Raw genomic sequence first — 21,310 nt, forward strand, 5'->3', positions numbered from 1 at the left:
ATTTTGGAAAAAAATTCAAAAAAATTTCAAAACCTAGTTATGAAGGTTTTTTTTTGCAGTTATAGACCTTCGACAAAAGACTAATTTTGCACAGAAATTTGAGTTACACTATTAGAAAGATATTAAAAAAATTAGGGGTCAAATTCGGATTTTTTCATTTTGAAATACAAATTTTTGAAAAACAACTAATTTTTAGGGACATTTTTAAGTAGTCTTTTATTTTTTTTTTTTTTTGAATTTTTAAAAGTCTTCAAAAAATCTCAAACTTATACTAAATATAGGTTTTAATTATGCGCATGAATGAGTACCTATTTGGCATAGGCCAATTTTACTAAAAGTTTAAAAGTGAATATTTTTTTTAAACTCATTTTATGAACTTTTTGAGTTTTGATCCTCTTTATTATTTGAAAATTAACTAATTACAGAGTCGAAAATTAGAAATAAATACAAGAAATGGCGGAACGAAGTCCGTCGGGTCAGCTATATATTCTTATTATATATATTATTTCTATACTTTCTGCGTATTGTAAAAATGTAGAGTCATTTGGGGTAAGATCGCTCAGTGGGTAAGAGCGCGCAGTGCTTATTTCTCGAATTGTGTCCAAAAAAAACTAAAACGAAAAATGAGGAAATCAGCGCTTAGTAAGACGTCAATAAGTGATGACCAGGGATAGGATGTTGTGGAATTCGCCTTTTTTTCTTGCTTAATCGTACAATATTATAGATTAAAAACAAACACGTTTCACGTCCCCCTCGTGCCAAATATATGTATTTTATTTTGCCTTTTTTTTACCTTTTCTTTCGTTATTGCCTTTTTTTGCCTTTTCTCTTGTTATTGCCTTTTTTGCCTTTTCCTATGTTTTTTATCTTTTTAGCGTCTTTAAAGTTCACACAAAACACTGACAAATAGGAAGCTTACACAATATATTACAAACTCAATATACCTGTATTAAGGATTCACTAATTACCCCACACTAACGAATTCGAGTGAAAAGATCTGCCTACAGTCCAGTCATTATATTTGGAAATGCAAAATGAACCGAGAAAGCTCCAACATTTTTAAATTTTAATCAATAAAATACGATTGGAGAAGTTCTCCAGATTTTGGACAAAATCAAGAGAGATTTAGAAGCCAGGAAAGGGGCAGTCGCAAAAGATGTTGTTGAGAAGTACAAATCAGATTTTTTGGCAAATAAGGGACTCGAGAGAGTTGAACAAATAAATTGAGAAATGAATGGGGACACAAATCTAGAGCTCCCGGCGAATGTTGCAGATGGTGATGTCGAGTGCTTTTATTTAGCTCCACTCGTCTCTACAGATGTAGAGACATCTTTTAGCTCCTTTAAAGCACTCTTAAGAGAAAATCGCATGCGTTTGTGACCTAAAATTTAAAAAAAACTCATGGTTGTTAGAAATTACTACAGTTAGATTTTATATTTCATTCTTTCTCTCAATAAATGCCTTTTTATGCCTTTTTCGTAGTTTTATTTTTCCTTTTTATAAGTTTTTAGGTCCACAAGATCCTATCCCTGGTGATGACCTTCGCGATTGTGTGCTCAGCTCCATTTTATTTTAAAAGCGGGTTGAAAAAACCCGGCTCAAAACAAAAAAAAAAAAGTTGTGCTGGAAAAGTGTGTAGCTTCGGCGTGGGAGCATTATATACCGAGAGTAGTACATACTTTGGAATTGTGCATATTAATATTTGATTAAAGTCAAAAATTTGTTAGATTTTGTTTTATTTTATTATAAATTTGGTAAATAGAAAAAAAAAAGTACCTTTGTGGGTAAAATCGCGCAGTGCATTTGTGGGTAAGAACGCGCACTTCTCCCCATATTAAACATTTCTTTTTTCAACAGGACAGAAACATTTGAAACTTGAACTTTGAAAAACGAAGGCTGTTATTCATGAATTCCAAAAAAGAAAAGCCGTAATCTTCTAATTTAATTCGAAATATTTTTTTGTTTGTTTTGTTTTATAAATAGAGTTTAAGTTTTTGTATTTGAACTTAATTTGTTTTTTCATTAACATTTTCATTCATTTTAGTGAAAACTTGAAAGTTTTGAAATAAAGTCTTGTTTAACTAAGTATAACATTAAGTTTTTAGACATTTAGTTGCCGTAAACTGTCAAGATTCCTATTAAAATTATGTGCGCGCTCTTACCCTGACTTTGGGGCAAGAGTGCGCACTTCGACTTCATTTGGTTTTTGTTTTTAATCATATGAAATATTTAAACTAAAAAACTTTTTTTCTGTGTTTTCTTGTTCCCAAAGTATAGGTTTATCAAATCTAAAAAACATTATCCTGATATCTCTTACAGAATCTTCACAATTTCGCCTTAAAGTGAAAAGTGCGCGCACCTACCCCAACTGACTCTAAGTATGGTTTTATTCTTAAGAAGAAATATTAATTTTTTTGTAAGATTTTCATATGAAAAAATAGAAAAAAAAAGTAATTTTGATTTTTAACTTTTTCTTGTAAATTATAATTCTATTCAAAAAGTTATTCCGTTTTTCTACAAAACATACAGATATAAACATGTAAGGTCTTAATCTTTACACTAAGAGAAAAAATAAATTGAAGTTGAAACGTCTTTGTTTCAATGATGAAATACTTTGAATTATGTTGCTTTAAGATACGAAACCCCAAAAAATTAACCATTTTTCCACGTTGATTTTAAAATGTCCATCTTCAACGCAAAATCATTCCGAATTATAGTTAAATCAATGTGGGTTTCATGGTGGCTTTTCTCTCAGTGTAGCTTAAGTACTTTACAATAAGATTTATTATTTTAAACATTTTTTTTTTAACAAAAAAGTTGACAACAAATAGTTTTTAAATATTTAAATTGTTTTAACAAAAGCACACAACCTGTTATTTTTGACGTTATCAGGTAAAATTATCGTCCGTAAACCGACTTAACAGACAACCATATTTATATAGTTAAAAAAACTAAAAAAAAATAATTTTTTCCAGATTACTGAAAAAACCTGAAAAACTGAAAACCACAAGTTTCTAGGAGGTCTGGTTCAATTTTTTGTTTTGCAGAAACTTATTCACTAATGTCACAGTTAAAACAAAATTCAAATCTTAAGGCAGTTTGTTAAAGTCTTAATAAAGTTTTCGGAGTTTTATTCGGAGTAATACCTAAATATGATTGCATACTTTTAAATGCCAAATAATGGGCTTTGGAAGATATAATTCCAGGGTATACTTTAAGCTGTGATTTAAAGAATTCGTTGGTTGAGATAACGCTGGAATAATTATGTATCTTTGAATTTAAAAATTTAAAAACTAAACTAACTGAATAAATAAACCACTACCGTTTAAAGAAATAATTATTATGCATTTTTGTTTATTTTTTTTTATGTTTTGACAAATTTCCTCATTGTTTCAGAAATGTTCCTTCGAAAACCATATATTTGCATGAGAAAAGAAAGAATTATTAAAAAATTCTAATTAAATAAATTAATTGCTTAAAAATATTTAAAAACAAATTATAACACAACGATTTCAAATGTATGAATGGTTCAGAACAAATGATCGATAGAATATTTTGGAATACCAAATCGACAAATTTTAAAACCACGCTTTTGTACTAAGATTCTGTCAAACTTATTTTTAACCAACAATCCGAGAGTCTTCTTTGGGTTATTGTGTTTATTGATGGGCAATTAATTTTGTCCACGAATATCGTAAACTAACAATTAGTATGCAAGACAGACTTTTGGTGCTTTATTAAGAGTTGATGGTAATATTCATTGCATAATTGAAGAAAACCCAAGTGCGTGGTATTTATGCCATTTTGATTTGTAAATAGGTGGTGTTTGTTTGTGAGAATAATTTGGCCAAAACTAAGACAAGTTGTGTGTGTTTTTATTATTTGTAACTGCCCTCTTTTTTGCTTTTTCTTCGCTTTCAATTTCCATGGCGGAAAGTAGTTTTTGATTAACACACTCTGTATACTATTTCAAGGATACATTTTTATCATTTCTTTTACTATAAAACTTGAGCGCTACTGGTGTTTAAGGCATAATTCAGTTCGTCTTCAATTCGAAAACAACAAATCAAATCAATATGTTCAAGTTTGTCGCTGTTGTCCTCATGGCTTTGGTTGCTATTGCTTCTGCCAAACCAGGAATTGTCGCTCCATTGGCTTATAGTTCACCATTGATTGCTGCTGCACCAGCTTCTGCTGTCTACTCTCGGGAATATCATGGAAACTTTGCTTCGCCTTATGTTGCTGCTCCATACGCTGCCGCTCCATATGCTGCTGCTGCCCCATTGGTAGCTTCACCATACGCTGCTTATAGTGCTGGATATGCTGCTCCATTTGGAGCTCCATATGCTGCTCCTTACGCTGCTGCCCCTTACGCTGCTCCATATGCTGCCGCTTATGCTTCACCTTACTTGTTCAAGTAAGTCAGAAGACTACTATCAGCGATTCCCAGAAATGTACAGAACTAATATTGTTAAGTTGTTAAAATAAAAAGATTCGAAAGAATGATGAACTGATAAAAAAAATTGGTTTTTAAATTAAAATATTCAAATTTAGTGTGAAAAAGTGTTTGGAAAATAACACAATTTCCATTATAAGAAATTTTTACTTTACTATGCAGAAAAATATAAAAGTTTGTAACAGTTTCCATGACTTCCGAGAAGTAGGTATTATTTCGATATTTTGGTGGATTTCAAACTGGTTTTAATAAATTTCTTACAAATTTTGGCGGGAATATTACAAAAGAGCATATAGCTACCTAGTAGAATGGAATGGCTGATTTAGTTAAAAAAAATCAGACTCGAATTTCCAGTGACGAGCTCTTAATTTTCCAACAGGTTTTGCAAATAGTTCCTTAAAACAGGGGTGTGAACATTTTTCAGTAGGTACTAGTTGATTTTTTTTCGGAGTTCTCTTCAGATTTCTGAAAAGGCACCCTAGAATCTTAATCGACATAAATTGGATTTTTTATTTTAAAAAGTCTTTCTACAGTTTTTTTGGCTTATTTCTAAGACCTTAATTTTCATTTTTAACCCTCTGTATGCACACCTCTTTTTGACCTGATAGGCACACGCGAGAGCGAATTTGGTTTATATTTTTTCATGTCGCTAGAACTTTTTTCGGTCTCAATATTTTTTAAAGAATCATATATATAATTGATGTAGAATTTTTCGTGGAATTCGAATATTATATTCACAATTCCAAAAAAATATATTTCCGCCCTTTTAAAGAGACTTTTTTGTGACCACTTTTTTGAAAAATTGTAATTTTTTTATTTTTCTCCTTCCAAATTCGCATCCGTGTGTGCCGACAGAGGGTTAAATGTGTCAATGTTTATACGTTCAACGTTCGGGCCTTAGTAATAACCAAATTCTATTATTTAACTAAATTCCACATATTTCACAATATCAAAATCCAATTTAATAGTCAGTTTTTTAACTCTAAAACTCGGTTAAATTTAGTAGTTGAGTATCCCAACTATAAAATTTAACCGAGCGTTAAACTGACTATACTAAATTGATTTTTGGTTCGGAGAAAAATGTAGAATTCAGATGAATATTCAAGTGAGCTTTAAAATTTGATTATTGGTTAGGGCACCTTTCATACAAAATATTATTTTTTTTTTCTGTAATCCCCAAATTTTTTTATTAGAAAACTCAAACGAAAAACGTTTGTTCAGCTCTAGAAATGGATACAAACCAAAAATCATCCTTTAGGAGATTTTTGTACTTACCTGAAAATTCAAGTTCTCTAAAATCCCCAACAATTTCAATTTGTGTCGTTTTTTACCTTGATATCTTTACATAAAACAAAAATCGTCGTTTTTACACCGTACACCAAAAAAACTTCTTTTTCAACGAATTTTAGCACTAAAACTTGAACAAAAAAATATTAGCAAAACATTTCAAAACTAGCAGCACTAATATTTTTAATTGAAATAAATAAATAAAAGACAGAATATAAGCTATTGTTGTATTTTGTTACGGGGCCTGATTTTCCTACATTCCGTTCCAGTTTGAACTGAAGAGGAAGACCCTTATAATAAACCTTGTCAAAATTGTGTCAAAATCTATCAGAATAGAATTATTCGTCTTCTATTTAGTGATCTAAACTGTTCATTTGGTATAAGTTTTTTTTGCTAATATCCTTATCAGTAATATTTTTTTTTCCAAAAACTTATTGGTTATTCGCAATCTCTGTCTTCATATAATTTGTTACTATAGCATACTGAAAGGTGTTTTCATATACGTTTTTATAAGGCCGTATTAAAAATGTTCCTAAAAAACTTTGTAAAAAAATAAGTTTTTGCGATTTGCGATGCGACCCCGGTCAAATCTTGAGATTTCAAGAGCGGGTTTCCATGATAAGAATCGTTCCCAGTTAAGCTTTTTAGGAATCTACATAATGAATCATTTCCATTTTTTATATACTTTTATACAGGAAATCTCATAGTTGAGCATTTTCTTGAGGCTTCTATACAAAATTGGCTTACTTTCGAATTGGTACTTTTTAGTAAGTCTCCCGTTTGAGAATTTTTTCTGCAGTCTGTTGAAAATCAGCAAAATCCACTTCTTGGGTTACCAACTCATTGTTTTTATAAAGATTTTTATTAAACTTTGAATTTTTTCTTTCCTTTGACGCCATTTTATTTTTCTTAATAATTTTCTTAATTTCCTAAAAATTTATTCGGATTTGGTTGAAAACCCGCTTTCTATTCTTGAATCACTTTTGCAAATCTTTCGACCTTCCCCATTGTTAGTGCAATGACATCCAGTTTTTACGTCCCATTAAATGCTATATTTTTTTTATGTAAGCAACATAATACCATCTATCATAAAAATGCGTTCATATTGCAATTTTTATATACAACCAAAGATAAATCTCCATCTAAAAATATGAACTTCCGCAGAAAAAATATCAAGGCCGCATAAAACACTCAACTCGCATAATTAACCATTATAGGCTACCCTTTGAAGTTGTTGACACAATGATTGTTTGAAATTGAAAATAAAACAAAGCCGCGGCAAATCTTTTTAAATGCAACCAGTTGCAACTTTAAAACTGATAAGCTTGAACTTGAAACAAACTTTATCTCAATTCTTTATTATAAAAAAAAATTGTATTAGGTATTCTTTTATCGTACTTTGACCATCCGCAACAAAAACCAAAAAAAAAAATTCTTGATATGCAAAATCCTCAATAAATTTATCATTACAGCTTTGAAATCTCTTCTTACAGCAAAAAAAAAAAGAATAAAAATGCATGATTAAGGGATCCCAAGTGGTTGGATGTTAAGGCTCAAGGCTATAAATTGACAAAATTTTGAAAATGTAAAAATAAATAAATTTTAGGCTGTTTCCTAAAATTTTTGAACGAAAATTTTGAAAAATTCATTCGTTCCAAACTTTTTGACAAATTTTCCACCTGTTTAGAATAAAACTCTTTATTACAGTTGGACAGAAACTTTTACAACCTCAATACCTGCTCCTTAGACCAAAATAAGAACAGAAAGCTTGCACTTTTGATAAGACGACTTGCTCCCGCCGATAAAAAAATTCTTATAAGTTTTTCATTCATCAAAAAATTTTCCTTCTCCATTTCTTAGTTTTTAATTGGCATCTTGTCGCGTTAGTTCGGTTAAGTTATTTGCATTTCGTCAAAATGCGTTTTGAAATAACAATAATTCTGTCTATGACACTTTTTTCGACATCATTTGTCTTAGGCGAAGAGGTTCTTTTAAAGTGCGACGAATCCGAAAGTAATTACGAAAGTCAAGAAGCCTTTTGTACGGTTAGTGGATTTTACGTTACACACAGTCAAAATGTCAAAATGATGAATTACACACGTGCCAATATGACAAAATTCATGAAATTCTACGATTCAACACTTTTATATCTTCCCTTTAAACTTTTCGAACATTTTCCGAATCTTCGAACTTTGGATGTTTCGTTTACAGAAATATTAGATGTTCCTCGGAATACATTTGCCTCAGCAAATTATTTATCTTTTTTGAATATGAGCAACAATAATATAACAACTATTCAGACTTCGGTTTTTATTGGAGCAAATTCTTTAATTCGAATTGATCTAAGTCGAAATTTTATCGAAGATGTTAATGAGTTTAGTTTTCGAGGTTTACAAAAGGTTGATAAAATTATGCTGGCTTATAATCGAATTCGAAATCTCAGTAAGGATGTTTTCTTCGAAAATCAATCTCTCGAAACGATTTCGTTGGAGAATAATCTTTTGGAGTACATCGATCCGGAAGTTTTTTCAAGACTTCGTCGAATTCGAGAAGTTAACTTATCAAACAATCGACTAAAATCACTCCATCCTGATACTTTTCAGCTGGCTTATGGGATTGAGACACTTCTTTTAGGTGGTAATCGGCTGAAAGAGTTCAGTTTGACAGATAAGAGTATCTTCCTGAGACTTCATTTAGACAGTAATCAGCTTACGTCATTGGTCATCAACTCTACAAAAGTAGTTCGAGCAGAAAATAATAGTATTTCATCAATCACAGCTTTAAATTCGAATTTCTTGGAAAAATTGGTACTTGGACGGAATAACTTCACCGATGTCTCCAACATTACCAATATCACCAGTCTTTTAGTTCTTGATTTGTCTTATAACAAAATTGGCCCGTTAAATGTGACTTCGTTTGAAAAACTTCGTCGTCTTAAAGAGCTTTATTTACGAAGTGCAGGAGTTTCGAAAATCACTTTCGGCATGTTTTCGAAACAGACGGGTTTGGAGACTCTCGATCTCTCCTTTAACAACTTAACCTACCTCAATTTGAACATCTTTTTCCCCTACATGTCGAAAATAAAGAATTTCTACATTGATGGAAATAATTTGACGGAAATTCATGGAATCCATTTTGCCTACGCCTTCCCGAATCTTGTTAAAGTCGGTCTTTCAAGAAATCGTTTTAATTGCTCCTATCTTCATACGATTTTATCGCCACCATTTTTATCGGGTTTTGTTGAGTTGCACACTGAACCGGAAAATTCTACAGAAGATTCTACACACATTCGGGATATTGTTTGTGACAGTACGCAGCATGAAAATCCTTCTACGAACATTAAACCTGAGCCAGAAATTGATGTTTTGAGAAGTACAATAACACGACTTGAAAGTCATGGAAGGCGATTAGAGGTCTATCTGTTGGCTCTAAAAATCCTGATAATTATCCTGATTTGTGTTTGTGCAGCAGGATTGATATTGAAATATGCAAATTGTGAACGAAGGCGGTTTTCGGGTCAATTTGGACGTAATGGTAGTATTGTGTTTCGTTCTACTGCTACTATGAATAGTTCGATGGAACACTGACATTTCAAAGTGTTAAAATTGTATCTATATGCATATTAATTAGATTGTAACAGTTTTTGTATTAAGTTAAACAAAAATAAAACGATTGATGGTTGAAGTTCGTTTGCCTATTGATAGAGTCGATCGTGTGATGGTCGAGGGAATAATATTTTTAAAACGTACTTAGTATTCTTAATGGATTTTCTTTTTTTGTGTGGACAAATACTACACTTGTGGATTGACAGTATATTGTTGACATTGGAAGCAGTCAAGGTGAGAAATATTTTTTTTTTTTTAAATTTTTGTTTTGATTAATATAATTGAAAATAAAGAGACTTGAGGTAGTCAATTTTTGACAGAAAATTTTTGATTTCTCAATTCAAATCACGTTTTTTACGTTTTGGGTTAGGTCAAGAATGGTCAAATATTTAAAATTGCATTTTTTTGTATAATTGTTTCCTGTATGTCTGAGAGGTAACGTAAAACAATTTTTGAAAATCAAGAACTAATAATTTCATTAACACAGGTAGACTTCCGGTAGTGTAGTTTTTTGGTCATATTTGTAGGCCAACGCCAACACAATCTAGAAATACATTTAACAATTAGTTAGGAGTTGGCGAATCCTTGTACCAGCTTCCTTGAAATTTTTTGCCGTTCAGGAATATAAATAGTTTTTTTTTATCTTTTGTAATTTTGGACGATTATAAAGTTAAAGCTTTTTATAATTTTTTGATATACATATTTGTATTACAACTGAAATATATTTGCATTGAAAAAAAATTATTTATTGCAACGAAAAATATTTTGCATTAAAAAAATTTTTATTACAAATGAAAAAAAAATTGTATTGACAGAATAATTTTTGCTGCAAATAAAAATATTTTGCATTAAAAAAAAAATTCAATGCAAAATGTGTGAATTAAATATTTTTTTTCCAATACTCGTCGAATTTCTTACAAATTTGACTCCTTGACCTTATACTATCTTCAATATTATAGTGAAAAAGTTTAATAGCCAAAGTTGTAAGAAATTTGACGAGTATTAAAAAAAATGTTTAATGCGCACATGTTGCATTGAATTTTTTTTTTTCAATGCAGAAATTTTTTTATTTGCAATAATTTTTATTTAATGCAAAATATTTTTAGTTGCAAATAAATATTTTTTTTTTCAGTGCAATGATTGAAATTATTTCAGTTGCAATAAAAGTTAATTTTGTTAATGCAAATATATTTCAGTGGCAATAAATATTTATTTTTAATGCAAATTTTTCTTATGTGCAACAAATATTTTTTTTAATTTGTAATGGAAAAAAATGCATTAAAAAATAAGATGTATACCTAATAACCCAAATTTATTTAATTTTGAGTTTATGTTGATTTTACCTATTTTTTAAAAGTAAGCATTATAAGAAAAACGAACAGTTTAGAAAAGTTTTATTTGACAGTCCAAACAATTGTAAAAAGGAGTAATACAGACCGCATTTGCCGAGCAGTTCAGTTGGACCTATAGTTGGACCTAAAGTCTAAGACTTTGAACCCCCATAGAAAAAAAAGGTTTTTTTTTATATAGGGCCACTCTTGTTTTCAATGGGCGAAATGAAAAAATTCATTTTGTTTTCAAAATTATTTTAAATAGTATTTAAATATTTGTTAAAACAAAATTTACCTAAATATTTTTTATGAAATACCTTTAAGAATGAAATTATAATTATTTCATGGATTTTTCATACAAAGTTTTAACATAAAGCAACTTCAGGGTTGTAAAAAATCAGTTTATTTTTAATGAATTTGCTTTTCATAAAAAAAAGAATAAAACAAAATTTCCATTAAAAAAATGTATACTGCATACTAAAATATTTTGCTTAAAAAAGTTTTAATTCAATGTAAAAAAATATCTGCATTTTAACACAAAATGTGTGTATAAAACATTTGTTTTTTATATATGCAAAACATTTGTATTTGCATTAAATTTTTTTTAACGCAAATTGTTTAGTTTTAATACAAAATTTAAATTTTGCGAAAATTCATCATTGACGGTACCTGTCATAAAACCGTTTTTTTTTTTTAAATCTGATTTTATTCCAACAAAAATTTGTATACGAAAGTATATTTATAGTATAGATGTAAACCAAAAATAAAATTAAAATATGAATTTTGAGAGCATTTTTCTGCATTCTGGTCGTGCATTTTCCTTTTGTTCAACCTCATAGTTTTTTTTAACTAAAGGAGGGCTAACAAAAAAAGTGATGTTATTGTTTGTTGAAATTACCATGGTTAGATGAGAAAGTACTATTCGTGGACTTAAAAAGGAATCAGAAATTTGTTATTACTTAAAAAAAAAAAGTTTGCTAATACCTACATATGTATGTATATATCAAGCATGTAGATTTTCTAGCAATAATTTTTACACTTATAAATATTTGTATTTTTTTAAATGGACTACATTCAATCCAGAAAGAATTCATTGTCAAATAATTAACATTTGAGGCGCAGTGCAGACACCAGTGGATTTACCTTTTCTAAATTATAAATTTAAAAAAAGGTCACTGTGGTGTATGAGTACTTTTTTTAGAGGTGAATAAAAAAATGTTTCTAAATGTTAAACTAATAGTAGGATAGCGAAAATCAAAGTTTTGCTATCCTGCGCTAACTTTGGTCAAACAAACCACCGTTTAAAACTTACGATTTTGTCATAGGAATAAATAAAATTCATAATTATCTTAAAAAAAAAAAAATGGTTTAATAAAATGCACGACTGGGTCGCACGTACTTGCTCTTGCAGTTCAAAGCACTTTTATGTCAATTTACTTGTAGATTTTAAGAGCTGACCCTATATCATTTTTAAAGAAATTTTGTTGTTGTTGGGAAAGAGCTGACATGTACATAAAGGTCAAAATTTCTTAAATGAAATTTTTTGTTTGTTATTGACTTTTTGAGAAAAAACTAAAAATGCAGTTTTATTGCAATTGCTTTGAATAACGTCTGAAAAGTTTAATCAAAATCGTTAGAGCCGTTTTCGAGTTATTTGGAAGGTATAGCTAGTTTGAAAAATTTGTATGGGAGGTACACTTTCTAAGTGAGTTATAAGAAAAACAAAAAAAGCCAACTTTCAGAATCTTCTAAGAATCATCTGTACCAAGTTTTAAGAAAATCCTTCCACGCGTACAGATGGACGTACAGACGCCATCATCGTAATGTTGGATTTGATTAAAACCTCAAATTTTTTTTCGACACGAAACCAATACTTGCCCTATAGAGCAAGTAAAAAATCCTTTAAAATCCTTTAAAAAGTCCAGATATACACCTTTTGTTTGTGGGATTTTTTTTGTCAGTATGCTCTGCTCATGTTTTCGTAAAAGAAAAAATTTTTAAAAATTTAATATTATGAAAATTTAAATTTTTCATAAAAAGATCAAGTTGAAAAAACAGCACATTTCGGGAATACAAAATATTTCAGATTACTGACCTCATTTTTATTATTTTTTTGTTTTTCAATATTAAAAAAAAAATTGTTTAGCCAGTAAAAATGTATTTTATGACACAATTTTTAAAGCTCCCTATAAATTACTGTCCAACTTACCGACTTTTTATGTTCAACACAAATTTTTTATTACAAATTCCTGAGTAAAATAGTTATCGTGAACTTTGTGGCAATACATCTTTTTGGATCGTTACATTCACCTTGATCCCCATGCTCACTTATATGCTTTTATATTGGCTTATCGAACCCCATTTACTCAAATGCCACACTTTAATTTTGCCAAATTAAGTCAGACATCATGCTGCAATTGCTGTTGCATTAATGCATTTATTAAAATGCAAATTACCACGCTACCTGAATTTCATAAGAAATAATTTAATGTTACTGATAAAATTAAAATAGGTAAATAAACAAAAATTATACTCGTAAATAAAAAAAAAAAAATATATCTGCAATCGTAACAAAAACAAAAATAAAGACAGAATTGAGTGCCAAAAATTGCTGCACATCACGTTTATTACATTTAAACAAAAAAATCATCAGAGTCAGAAAAGCTTCCAGTATTAAATACGAATAAATGTGTCAAATCAATGAGGACGTGATTTGAATAAAATTTTGAACTTTTGATGGACGGACTTAGCGAATTTGCTTTTTATCCCCACTGCTAAAGAGCTTCTGATATGGGAGAATCTTAATGTAAATCGCTTACTGTTGACGCTATAGATATTTTTATATTTTTACCGATTAATTCTACTAACTCATCGAGCTTCGGTTGGAATTGAAAACCATTGCTTGGACAGAATAATTCAAAGACAAAATATAGTTTTGTTTAGCCTTAAAGTTAGCATACATTTTTGGAGGACAGATTTTGTTTTCGATTTCAATCGAATTGTTGGGGTTTGGACTATAAAAGTGAGAGTTCTTTATTTTTAAAACGTAGTCCATTGTTTGCACTTACTTCAAAAACAACTCCACCCAAAATGTTCAAATTGGTAAAAATAATTTTTATTCAAAAACATGTTTTTAATCTTTGATATTAATAATTTTGTTTTTTTTGTTATCCTTTATAGATCGCTATTGTTGTCCTGGCTTTGGCCTGCACTGTATCAGCTAAGCCCCAATTATTATACTCAGCTCCAGTTGTTGCTGCTGCTCCCGCACCAGTTGTGACTGCTAGCAGCTCACAATATATTGCTAGGAATTACAATGGTATTGCCGCTGCACCAGTTGTTGCTGCCGCATACACAGCTCCTGTAGCTGCTGCTGCTTATACCGCTCCAGTTGCTGCTGCATATCCATACGCTACCTATCCATACACTGCTGCCGCTTACACCTCATTCTTCTAAAAAGTGCCAAAATTGTAGTAAAAAAAGATGACAGACTGATTGAATACCTGACCAAGATTTTAACCATATTGCAAAACATTCCCACAAAATGAACAAAAAAAAAAAAACATAAATCGTTATACTTTTTAGTGTTGTATTATTATTTTAATATTGTTTTATTGTTTAAAATAAAATTATAATGAAAATTTGAAGAAAAAATACTATTTTATATTTTTTAAATGCAAAGCAGTTTAAAATAACAGCTCTGGATGATTAATTTGTTCACGGTATGAAGACGAACATGTTGCAAAAATGGTGCAGAAGTTATCTAGACAAGTTGAAAGGTAATTATATGTATCTCTGTTGAGCTAGCTTTAGGAAATTGAAAAGTCTCTTCATAAAAACAACTCCCTAAAGGTTTAACGAGACTAACAAGTTACAGTGTACGTTTTCTGAAATTTAAATACAAGCTCTTTGACATTTTCAAGGTAACTATTTTTTCGCAGAACTGGTAAATCGCAGTCAAACTAGAAAATTGACAATGAAGCTCATAAATCTCAGCCGAAATTGGTAAACCGCAGCTGAAGCTGCAAAATTTGAATTGAAACAGTTCATCGCTACAGCTGACGGCAGCAAAAATAATCAATGAACGAACTAGCCAAAATGTTGCATGAACAAATTTTTTTCTAGCTTAAAAAAAAAAAAGTTGACAAATAAGTCAAAGAAGTTTCTTATACAACACTGTTTATCTCATTCTATTGTGATTCAAATTCTCAGAACTTTTAGCAACAAGAAGGGTCAGTTGTGATGTATTAGCAAGTTATCCTTACCCAAAGTATAGATTACAAACAAGCGAGTGGCAGCCGCTGATTCCTTGACACTATGGGGCTGACAATCCTTAACAGCGAAATTCTGCTGGTATTTTTTTTTACTGTATAGCTTTGAATACTAAACTTCGCTTGAAAATTATGACATTGAAATATTTTCGATAAGTCAGAAGAATGGTAATGGCACCATTTCACACTAGAATCATGCTGGCAATATTTTACAGACGAATGTTGCTCACTACATTTGTAGTGAAAAATTGTTGCTAAAATGTTCCAAGCACCATTTCATAGTGAAGTATTGCTGGACACATTGGACAGCAAAATGTTGCTGGCAACATTTGACATCAAAATGATTCTGGGACAGCAAAATGTTGCTGTTAAAATTTGACAGTAAAATGTTGCCGTTAACATTTGACGGTAAAATGTTGCTGGCAACATTTGACATCAAAATGATTCTGGGACAGCAAAATGTTGCTGTTAAAATTTGACAGTAAAATGTTGCCGTTAACATTTGACGGTAAAATGTTGCTGGCAACATTTGGGAGTAAAATGTTGCTGGCAACATTTGGGAGTAAAATGTTGTCGGCAACATTTGATAGTAAGATATTGCTTGAAACATTTCATCGGTTCAAGGGAAAAACTCACTTACTGCTATTAAAATCTTATGTATTTAGTGAGTTTTTCTTTTGAACAGACACTTTGACAGTCAAATGAAGCTGATGACAGCAAAATTTTGCTGGAAACATTTGGTAGTAAAATGTTGCTGGCAGCATTTGACCTTAAAATACTCCCTGCAACTTTTGACGGTACACTGTTGATGAGAAGTTTTTAGTTTTAAAATGTTGCTAGCACCATTTGCCAATGAAATGTTTCAGGCAAACTTTCGATGTAAATTGTTGCGTTGATAGCATTGGACTGTAAATTTTTCCCGATCACAAAACAATAGCAAAACACAAATGCCACGAGGGCAACTTATTCATGCCTTGAGCTGTGTGTATTGCTTGTCCTTTTCATTTTAAGGAATTTACGAACTTTAAACTGAAATAATTATACCCAATAGCTTTCAAAAGGTTAAAAAAAACATTGTGAAATTTTCATTTTAAAATTATCACATAATTTATTAAAGTTTTGGTAAAAATAAAAAAAATTAAAACAAAATATAGGTACAGGTCAATGGAACGCGAAGTTTTAAGTTTAGGTCACAAAATAAAAAAAAAGAATTGCCATTTTAGAATAAAATTTCAGCTGCTTCATTTTCTACAACCGGTGGTCGAACTGCCGGTGCAGCAGGTGCAACTGGGGCAACTGGAGCAAGTGGAGCAATTGGTGCAGGTACAGGAGCAGCTGCATACAATGCTGGATAAGTTGCTGAATGGGCAATCGAGTGGGCATTGTAGGTGCTGGCGTATGGTGCAATCACTGGAGCTGTTGCGTATGCTGCACTGAAGGGCGCCGCTGCTACCAATGGCGCTGAATAGGCTAATGGAGTCGCAAACAGAGCTGGCTTCGCAGCAACACAGGCTACAGCAACCATCAGACAAAGGACGATCTGAAATTATTTTCGAATATCGATTAGGTTTTGTCTTAATTGATGCCGACGGATTGCAGCTGTCACGAATAAGCCTCGAATATGTCTGACTTACGAGTTTGAACATTGTGAACTGTTTTGTTTGTTTTGATTGTTTTGATCTTTTTGTGCCCGGATCGATCGGTACAAATTAAATGAGCGTCTGTGTTTGAGAATTCACAGCGGGTTTCGTTTATATACTTCATCTAGCTCGCTGAATACTTGGCATGATGACAATAAGCTAACAAATGAGTCTTCCTCATTACGCATGCAGATGGCGTTTGTTATATCGAATTGAATATAAGGCTAGATATATGAATAAGTCTGAAAAGCTTTAAAGTTATATTCTGTAAGTGTTCGAAGCCAGCCAAAACAGACGTCGTCAGTTTGATGGGCCAAACAATAATAATTCGGGACAAATTTGTTCATTTTTCCTTGAATCAACCCTGTGTGTCTGTGTCTTTTTTCGTTCTATTGTGCATTGATGGGTAGGTGGTATAGGCAAAGTAGCATAATAGCCTTCAGATGGAACAGAGTTTTGGCGGGTATCAAAAATTCATGAGTGTTGTAGGGGGTAAAATATACGTGCGGTGAGCAATAATAATAATATATTTGTTTGTTGCGTGAAATTCGGGTATAAAAGCAACTGATTTCGGAGTGGAAAGACATCAGTTCTTAGAACCAGCTCTTCTCTGTAACAACAAACTTAAAAAAAACCTCAACAAAATCAACATGTCGAAATTCGTAAGTAAAGTTTGTGTTGAAGCACTTTAACAAGGATTCGAGAAAAATTAAGTGACTAATTTGTGTTTTTATTTACTTTTAGTTCGCTATCTGCTTGTTCGCTCTCATCGCTGTTGTAGCCGCTAAGCCAGCCGTTATTGCTCCATTGGCCTATTCAGCATATTCAGCACCTTTGGTGGCCTCACCCTACACTGCCGCTTACACTGCTCCATATGCTGCTGCCTATTCAGCACCTTATGCCGCCTATTCAGCTTATCCATATGCTTCAGCTTATTCAGCATACCCATATGCCGCTGCTTACTTCCGTTAAGTATTGTTGAAGAAGATTGTTCGACTGTAACACTGCGACCTGACCTTTATGCAACTTTATAATTTTTCTGCTCCCTTCTACTTCGACCACCTGAGGATTAATTTGTTTCGCGCTGAAATGTGTTATCCTTGTTTTTAATTACTTTTTTTTTTTTGTTTTTAAACTTTTGTGTTTTTTTCTTTTTTGTGTTTTACACTCAATAAAATGATTATGTTTTAGAACTTGAAAATATGTATTTTATTTAGGGCCAATTTTTCAATAGTCAGATAAACATCAGATAGAGCTTATTCCTAGGAATAAATTTTTTTTTAATTGACATTTATTTCTCTGATAGTCTAACTGACGATTGAAAAATCAGGGCTTAAAGTGATAAATAATGGTAAATTTAGAAAGAAAAAAGTCACCAGAGCTTAACCAAAGAAGAGCAGCATTATACACACTATTTTTCAAAATATCAAGAACTTCGGCATTTCTTCCAACGCTATTTTCATAAATGTAGTTTTTTGTGTTTATTAAAAAATTGTAAAAAAAAACAAACCATTGTTTGTAGTCTTGAAATCAATCAATAGTTTTGAGGCATTCAAAGACCGAAAATTCAAAAAACCTTTCTTTTGGTTTACTTATTGTCATGGCTGTAAACATAAATTGTATAGAAAATTGAAACAATATCGGAAAGATAACAGCAAACCCATCTATTAAACCTGGGAACTGTATAAAAGAAACATTTGCTCAAAAAATGATCGATTTTTGTAAATAACAGTTGAGGGTAGTTTATCTAAAAAATCCATTAGGGTCAGGGGACAATTCCCGATCTGTGAAACTGTGAAGTGATACAAAATTTATCATTTCAGTTTTCTTATGAAAATATTTGAAGTTTGTTTAATTTAAAAATTTTTTTTTATTACATTTTTGAAGTTTTTTTAAAATTTTTTTCATAAATCGAATTTATTATGAAAACATGATAAAACTTATCACATCACAGTTTCACAGATCGGGAATATAAGAACTATTAATAGTACAGAAAATAAATAAAAAAAACTTTTGAAGAGAACAGTCGTTGTGAATAATATTTTTTTCAAGAAAAATCTTGTTATATTTAAATAATTGAAAATCTAAGCACAAATTTTACATTTTACTGCAATTTTTCAATAAATAAAAATAGGTTTTGGAATAATTTTGTCAGCTTAAAAACCAAGCTTTTCCATACTACCGAACTGTTCAAGCACCTGAAGAGTTCCATCAAGCATCAACTTTTTTTAAGGAAGCTTCAATTACTCATAAATTGTTGTCTGCGAAACATCTTTAACATTTTCTGGCCCAATCTTTACATATTATGGCTTGAATGAACAAACAGCTGCAAAGTTATAAATCTAAACTCAAATCTGTTTGGTTTCAATTTTAACCAAAAAATTTTTTAAAACTATTTTGAAAACCTGTGTTTCACGCTCATAAGTTTTTGCTCTGTATGGAAAGTATTGGTTTTGTGTAACAAAAAAAAGTTCCTGGTTTTTATAAAGACCAATATTAAGATGATGGAGAAGTTCTAAACAAGTGGATTTAGTCATACCGTTGTTCATCCGTGTGTCTGTTTGTCTATGCGTCTATCCGCAAACCGAACTAGGGCCTAAACGGATGGACAAATTTGCTCCAACCTTGGTACAAAACGATTTTTGCATGATTTCCAAGGTTGGTTTTTTTTTGTTATTTTTTAATTTGTCCTCTTTAAGGGATATCTCCCATACCTGTAACATTTTCGAGGTAGCTACATATTGAAATTTTCAAAAACAGCTGTAAACATTTCGCTTAAATTTGGTGTAGGTATATAATGATTTCAGTGTTCTAGCTTCACTGCATTTTTAGTTTTTCTCAAAAAATTCGGACAATGGAAAATTGACGTTGCCTTTATTCGTCAAAAGTTTTTAGTTAATCTCATATACTTCGTGAGCTGGTGAACCAATTTGGTTTCAAATTTTATAGAAAGATATTTCTTATAATTTTGAAGATTTTCAGAAAAAGTTAATTTTTGTGTGTTAGTTTCAAATAAGACACAATTTTTTAAAGAAAATATTTTTTTAATCCTTGTTAACGGTAATATAAACATTTTACAAAATATTCAAAAATCAGATTTTTTTAGAATACTTAAATTTTTTGAAAAATCAATTTTTTGAAAATAAATTTGATGTACCTATTCTTTTGAAATTCAGAATATTTTATGAATTGAAAGAAAAATGTGAAAATTCTGAAACTTGCATTTTTTTGTTTTTTCTTGATTTTTTAGTCGGAGTTGCTTCGAGTTTTTAATTAATAGATATTATTTTTAATAAATTTTGAGAGGTATATTACAAAAAACATACATACCTACCTATTATAAAATTAGAAAATTTTCAACAATCCATTTCTTGTTAATTTTATTCATCTGTACTTATGTCCATTTTTTTTTTCTGTAACATTTGCGTTCGCTGTACAGAATTTTAAGCAAAAGTTTAAATATTCTTAAATTTTTGGATATACCCTCAAGTTGATCATACAAATTTTCTCACAAATTAAATTTAAAATTTCTGATTTGTGTCAAAAAAATGTGTTAATAAACATAAATCACCCACTATCTCTCTCTTGCCTCCCCTGACATTTTTTTTTTTTTAATTTTTTCAAAGTTTCCAAATGATAACTGTCTTTTAAATTCTTTTCGAAGAGCGAGAGGTGTGTTGATCACACTCTGAAATACCCTATTGAAATGACAGTTTAGTGTTCGACAGATAAAAAAAACTTCATTATTCAAATCATCGAACCTGTGAGGAATTCCTCAATTTGGCCGTGAGATTGTACGTGACTGGGAGTTAATTAATTTTACTTATATTTTTTTTAATAAGCTAAACGAGACTTATTGAAATTTCAATTCTCAATCAAGGATTCTAAAGAGTCTTGATCATAAAATATTTGATAGTATAAAAGAAGATAGGTCGTGATCAAGAATTATCATTCAATTTGAAGTCTTTGCTCAAGAAGCACATTTAATCAACCGAAACAAAAAAAAAACTCTTCAATATGTTCAAATTGGTAAGATCGATTTATAGAACTTGTCAAAACCTTGCCTTATATTTATCATTTTTTTCTTAGTTCGCTATCTGCATCTTGGCCGTTTTCGCTTGTGCCGCAGCTAAGCCAGCTATTTTGGCAGCTTCCCCTATCGCCTATTCAGCTCCACTGGCCTATAACGCTGGATTTGCTCCAGTTGTTGCTCCTTACGCTTCCAGCTACACTGCCAGCAATGTCATCCACTCTGCCGCTTATCCAGCCGCTTATGCTGCATCTCCATACGCAGTAGCTGCCCCATTAGCCTATAGTGCACCAGCTGTAGCTGCTCCAGTCGCTTACAGTGCACCAGTCGCTGCTCCACTTGCTTACAGTGCCCCAGTTGCAGCTCCACTTGCTTACACCGCTCCAGTAGCTCGTGCTTTCCCAGTTCCAGTTGCTCGTGCTGTAGCTCCAGTGGCTCCAATTGCTCCAGTTGTTTTGAAGAAGTAAACAAAAAATATCTGAGCTTGTATCAAAAATGTGATTGGAATTAAAGAAATTAAGACTTATTGAAGTGCAAAGTTGTGTTTTTCATTCATTTTTGTTATTTTTTTGTGTTTTCGTAATGTATGTTCCATCATAACTTCTAAACTACGTATCACAAACTAATAAATGAGGTATCATTAGAAGCACCTTGTTTGTCCGCAGGCTATAAATTACGAAAAACTTCCAA

General features: G+C 31.0%; 4 protein-coding genes across 5 annotated transcripts in view; 3 read left to right on the plus strand and 1 right to left on the minus strand.

The window, feature by feature from the left end:
* Nucleotides 1-17,765, plus strand: part of LOC129910862 (vitelline membrane protein Vm26Ab) — a 50,556-nt gene extending 32,791 nt beyond the window's left edge. The window contains exons 2-3 of one of the 2 annotated variants that reach the window (XM_055988451.1): nucleotides 17,218-17,252; nucleotides 17,335-17,765. In XM_055988451.1, the coding sequence (XP_055844426.1) occupies nucleotides 17,241-17,252; nucleotides 17,335-17,562 (240 nt within the window). In that variant the 5' untranslated portion in view covers nucleotides 17,218-17,240 and the 3' untranslated portion in view covers nucleotides 17,563-17,765. Of the gene's footprint in view, nucleotides 1-16,900; nucleotides 17,253-17,334 lie in introns of those variants that run through there. The other variant, XM_055988450.1, reaches the window with a different exon arrangement.
* LOC129909330 (uncharacterized) lies at nucleotides 4,047-21,158 on the plus strand. Its single transcript, XM_055986417.1, has 7 exons — nucleotides 4,047-4,417; nucleotides 8,019-9,201; nucleotides 13,635-13,781; nucleotides 13,860-14,114; nucleotides 17,335-17,557; nucleotides 20,600-20,619; nucleotides 20,680-21,158. The coding sequence occupies exons 1-7, from the start codon at nucleotides 4,077-4,079 to the stop codon at nucleotides 21,085-21,087; spliced, it is 2,577 nt and encodes an 858-aa protein (XP_055842392.1). The 5' UTR covers nucleotides 4,047-4,076; the 3' UTR covers nucleotides 21,088-21,158.
* Nucleotides 7,605-9,506, plus strand: LOC129910840 (toll-like receptor 13). The gene has a single exon (XM_055988426.1). It carries the CDS (start codon nucleotides 7,660-7,662, stop codon nucleotides 9,328-9,330), a length of 1,671 nt encoding a protein of 556 aa, XP_055844401.1. The 5' UTR covers nucleotides 7,605-7,659; the 3' UTR covers nucleotides 9,331-9,506.
* On the minus strand, nucleotides 16,033-16,732 carry LOC129910858 (cuticle protein 16.5-like). Its single transcript, XM_055988446.1, has 2 exons — nucleotides 16,585-16,732; nucleotides 16,033-16,490 (listed from the first exon to the last, which is right to left on the minus strand). Exons 1-2 carry the CDS (start codon nucleotides 16,594-16,596, stop codon nucleotides 16,170-16,172), a joined length of 333 nt encoding a protein of 110 aa, XP_055844421.1. The 5' UTR covers nucleotides 16,597-16,732; the 3' UTR covers nucleotides 16,033-16,169.
* Nucleotides 21,159-21,310: the final 152 nt, after the last annotated feature.

The sequence above is a fragment of the Episyrphus balteatus genome, chromosome 2 (genome assembly GCF_945859705.1).
Source record: "Episyrphus balteatus chromosome 2, idEpiBalt1.1, whole genome shotgun sequence".
NCBI classification, from domain to species: Eukaryota; Metazoa; Arthropoda; class Insecta; order Diptera; family Syrphidae; genus Episyrphus; species Episyrphus balteatus.

Coding starts and splice junctions, on each gene's coding strand:
- LOC129909330 (XM_055986417.1), top strand. CDS start 4,077: ATGTTCAAGTTTGTCGCTGTTGTCCTCATGGCTTTGGTTGCTATTGCT. Junction 9,202..13,634: donor TGATAATTATCCTGATTTGT/GTTTGTGCAGCA, acceptor CCTTAAAGTTAG/CATACATTTTTGGAGGACAG. Junction 13,782..13,859: donor CACCCAAAATGTTCAAATTG/GTAAAAATAATT, acceptor TATCCTTTATAG/ATCGCTATTGTTGTCCTGGC.
- LOC129910840 (XM_055988426.1), top strand. CDS start 7,660: ATGCGTTTTGAAATAACAATAATTCTGTCTATGACACTTTTTTCGACA.